This window comes from Gekko japonicus, unplaced genomic scaffold, assembly GCF_001447785.1.
Source record: "Gekko japonicus isolate JY-2015 unplaced genomic scaffold, Gekko_japonicus_V1.1 scaffold1178, whole genome shotgun sequence".
NCBI lineage: Eukaryota > Metazoa > Chordata > Lepidosauria > Squamata > Gekkonidae > Gekko > Gekko japonicus.
The window spans coordinates 158,505-162,473 of record NW_015160247.1 but is presented as its reverse complement, the minus strand read 5'-3'; the positions used below and the strand labels follow the sequence as shown (position 1 = coordinate 162,473).

The window sequence follows — 3,969 nt, the reverse complement described above, 5'->3', positions numbered from 1 at the left end:
AGGAGAAATACTGGCTTTCAGGCATGACACGCCATTCTTGTCCTTTTTGCCAGATGGCGTACGCCTCGTACCTGACATCTCGTTCCTGCCAAAGGTAGTGTCAGAATTCCACCTACAAGCAGAGCTCTTCCTCTCGGATTTCTTCCCGGCTCATCCTCAGAGGACAGACTGTTACACACCTTATATGTGAAGCGTGCGCTCCTGTTCTATCTGAATAGAACCCGTTCGATGAGACGTGACTCCCAACTATTCGTCTCGTACGCACCATCAAGGCTGGGGACTCCCATCACGGCTCAGCGCCTCTCAAAGTGGATTGCGGGTCTCATCCGCCTCTGTTACCTGATTGCCAAACAGCCATTGCCCGGCCCTATCAGGGCTCATTCAACTCAAGCTGTTGCAGCTTCCACTGCCTTCCTCCAGGGAGTGCCCCTGATGAACATTTGCAAAGCGGCTATGTGGGCCACGCCTAACACTGTTATCAGGCACTACGCCCTAGACGTCCACAAAAACTCTAATACCAACATGAGACATCGCATTCTATCTTTGGCTATGCAGTAAAGGACCTGCCAGCACCCTCCTCCAGGTAGGCCACTGCTCGCTAATCTCCCATGGGTGTGAAGCACAGAGACCACGTCGTCGTACTCCTTTTCCTATGCTGAACCAATCAGTTGTTCCGTATCCGGTTCTAACTGTCGCTTCTTGGCCCTTATACAGGTTTCTCAAGAGACATGTGAGGTGGTCTGGTACTCCCATCTCTTTAAGGACCTGCCATAGTTTGTTGTGATCCACACAGTCAAAGGCTTTAGCATAGTCAATGAAGCAGAAGTAGATGTTTTTCTGGTACTCTCTTGCTTTCTCCATAATCCAACGAATGTTGGCAATTTGATCTCTCGTTCCTCTACCTCTTCGAAACCCAGCTTGTACTTCTGGCAGTTCTCTATCCATGTACTGTTGAAGCCTAGCTTGTAGGATCTTGAGCATGACCTTGCTAGCGTGTGATATGAGTGCAATTGTGCGATAGTTTGAACATTCCTTGGCATTGCCCTTCTTTGGGATTGGAATGTATACTGACCTTTTCCAATCCTGTGGCCACTGTTGCATTTTCCAAATTTGCTGGCAAATTGAGTTCAGCACTTTAACAGCATCATCTTTTAAGACTTTGAATAGCTCAGCTGGGATACCATCACCTCCACTAGCTTTGTTGTTAGTAATGCTTTCTAAGGCCCATTTAACTTCACATTCCAGGATGTCTGGCTCGAGGTCAGTGATTATACCGTCGTGGTTGTCAAGGACATCGAGGTCTTTCTTGTATAGTTCTTCTGTGTATTCTTGCCATCTTTTCCTAATCTCTTCTGCTTCTGTTAGGTCCCTACCGTTTTTGTCCTTTATCATGGCCAGCTTTGCATGGAACGCTCCCTTGATTTCTCCAATTTTCTTGAAGAGATCTCTAGTCCTTCCCATTCTATTGTTTTCTTCTATTACTTTGCACTGTTCATTCAGGAAGGCCTCCTTATCTCTCCTTGCTGTTCTCTGGAAATCTGCGTTCAGTTGGGTAAATCTTTCCTTTTCGCCTTTGCCTTTCGCTTTCCTTCTTTCCTCTGCTATTTGTAAAGCCTCATCATCGATGTTCAGTCTTGCCATCTCATTTTTGACCACGTCAAGCTTACCTTGATTCACAGATCTTACATTCCAGGTTCCTATGCAGTATTGCTCTTTGCAGCATCGGACTTTCCTTTCACCATCAGACACATCCACAACTGAGCATCCTTTCGGCTTTGGCTTCACTCTTTCTGGGGTTACTTGTACTTGCCCTCTGCTCTTCCCCAGTAGCATATTGGACACCTTCCAACCTGAGGGGCTCATCATCCAGCCTCATATCTTTTAGCCTTTTGATACTGTCCATGGGGTTTTCTTGGCAAAGATAATGGAGTGGGTTGCCATTTCCATCTCCAGGGGATCACGCTTGGTCTGAGTTCTCTGCTGTGGCCTGTCCGTCTTGGGTGGCCCTCCATGGCATAGCCCACAGCCTCATCGAACCATGCAAGCCCCCTCGCCACAACAAGGCAGTAATCCATGAGGGAGCATGAGAAAGTTAGGTAGCCATATATATTTGCTGCTGTCTTCATAGCCACTGTGCTAGGCAAGCTGTTTCAATTTACTGGCTTTTTCTCTCAGATCTGATTAAAAATCAATTTAAACATGGCTGATCCTTCCAGGTTGTACCTGGGGTTCAATTACTGTGTCTTTTTTCTAAAAGTAAGAATTACAAGTAGATTAAGAATTTTGCGGCGACTTAAAATCAATGCCAATATCATACATCTAATAGCCATGGGTAACGCCTCCATGTAGATTAAAAGCCTGCAAGATGTGTCCATGTTGGGCTATGGAAGAGATTTCTGCAAACTTGGGGAAGCCCACAGGTTTTGCAGGAAAATGTAAGTTTTTCAGTATACGTTTTTGAGATAAACGGTTAACAGTGAAATCTGTGCATGTACAGTTTTTGTGCAAATAAAAGAAAGAACACTGGGTGAAACAACCCCAAATGGCAACTAAATATGGAAGGGGGAGCGTCGGGAGGGGGAAGCAGGAGTGGGTGAGATGAGTGGCTGAATTGGGGAAACGGGGGGTGCAGCAGGGAAAGGGAAGAGAAGAGGGGGCATGAGAGGGAGTGGGAACTGTGAGCCAGAAAGGGTGGTGGGTGGGTGGGATCAGGCGCTGGAGACAGCAGGTGTGGGAGGGCACAGATGGGCCACAGAGCAAGCAGGAAGTTGCAGGGGGGAGCAAAGGAAGGATAGTGAAGGTGGAGCAGGAGGGGGAAAGGCAGGGGCCAGAATGGGGGGAGGGAAGGAAATTCTTCTCTGGCGAGCCTGTCGGGAATGTTCTTCTTTTTTTGTATTTGACTCTTCTTCAGTTCTGAAGGGTCTTGTTTCTTTGGAAGGCGTTTACAGTGCCATCCTAAGCAGAGTGACAAAGTGAAGCCCACGGGTAGAACAGTGCCTAGGATTGCACTGTTAGTTGACTGTCGCAGAGGCCCAGAAGAGGCTTTCCCCTTCTCTCATCTGCTGCTCAGCAATGACAGTCCAATATGACAGTCAGTTACCATGATATGAATTGTAATTTTTGCAGCGTTAGTAGGAAACACAGTTAGTAGATGCAGATTTCCACTAATGGAACCGGAGGTGTTTTCACTGAATTTCCTCCTTCCACTGCAGAGTCCTCCCTCAAGCTGTTCCTGGGGGTCTGCTGTCCCCTTGGAGCAGCATTTCAGAGACACTTTTGGGCTGCAGAAATAGGGAGGAGGTGAAGAAGTCCTATTCTGCTGGATCCAACTCAATGCCTTTTCCTTCCTCTTTCTTTTTCTTCTTCTTTTTAGCATTTCAGTGTTCTGCTCGTGGAGGAGAGCTGAAGATTTCACTTCGGGATGATGGAAGAGTAGACATTGGTGGGCAAGCGGTTTTGGTGTTAGAAGGTTCTCTGACTATTTGAAGAAAATGAATCCAAGCTCTCCACCTGTACAACTTTCTGTTGGTTCTGATCATGTAGATGTTGATGTGTATTTTACTGAGAAGAATGCACCTACTTAATTTGAAATGGAAAACACAAAGTACATGGAAACTTACTTATTATATATGCATTTTTATAGCCAGTCCCATCCTGCTAGTTTAGTTCATGCACTATAGTTTTATTGCACCCTTCCTCCAAGGAGCTCAGTGTAGTATACATAGTTCTTCCTCCCCTCCATTGTACCCTAAGAACAACCCTGTGAGCAATGCTCCCTCTAAGCTGTGCAGTCTTGTGAGCAAACATTCTACCTTGTGAGTTGCCAGCATTAAAGTTGTGAGCGAGTTATTTGGCTAATGCATAAATTAGTTTGCTCTGGAGCCATCCTTCCTGAGCTAAGACGAAAATGTGTGAGCCAGAGGCTAAAAAACTTTGAGCTAGCTCACACTAACTCAGCTTAGAGGGAAC

At 46.3% G+C, this 3,969-nt stretch overlaps 1 protein-coding gene across 1 annotated transcript in view; it reads left to right on the top strand.

The window, feature by feature from the left end:
• Positions 1-3,754, top strand: part of PBLD (phenazine biosynthesis-like protein domain containing) — a 29,107-nt gene extending 25,353 nt beyond the window's left edge. The window contains exon 10 of the mRNA XM_015413961.1: positions 3,374-3,754. Within this exon, the coding sequence (XP_015269447.1) occupies positions 3,374-3,486 (113 nt within the window). The 3' untranslated portion in view covers positions 3,487-3,754. The remainder of the gene's footprint in view (positions 1-3,373) is intronic.
• The last annotated feature ends 215 nt before the right edge of the window (positions 3,755-3,969 follow it).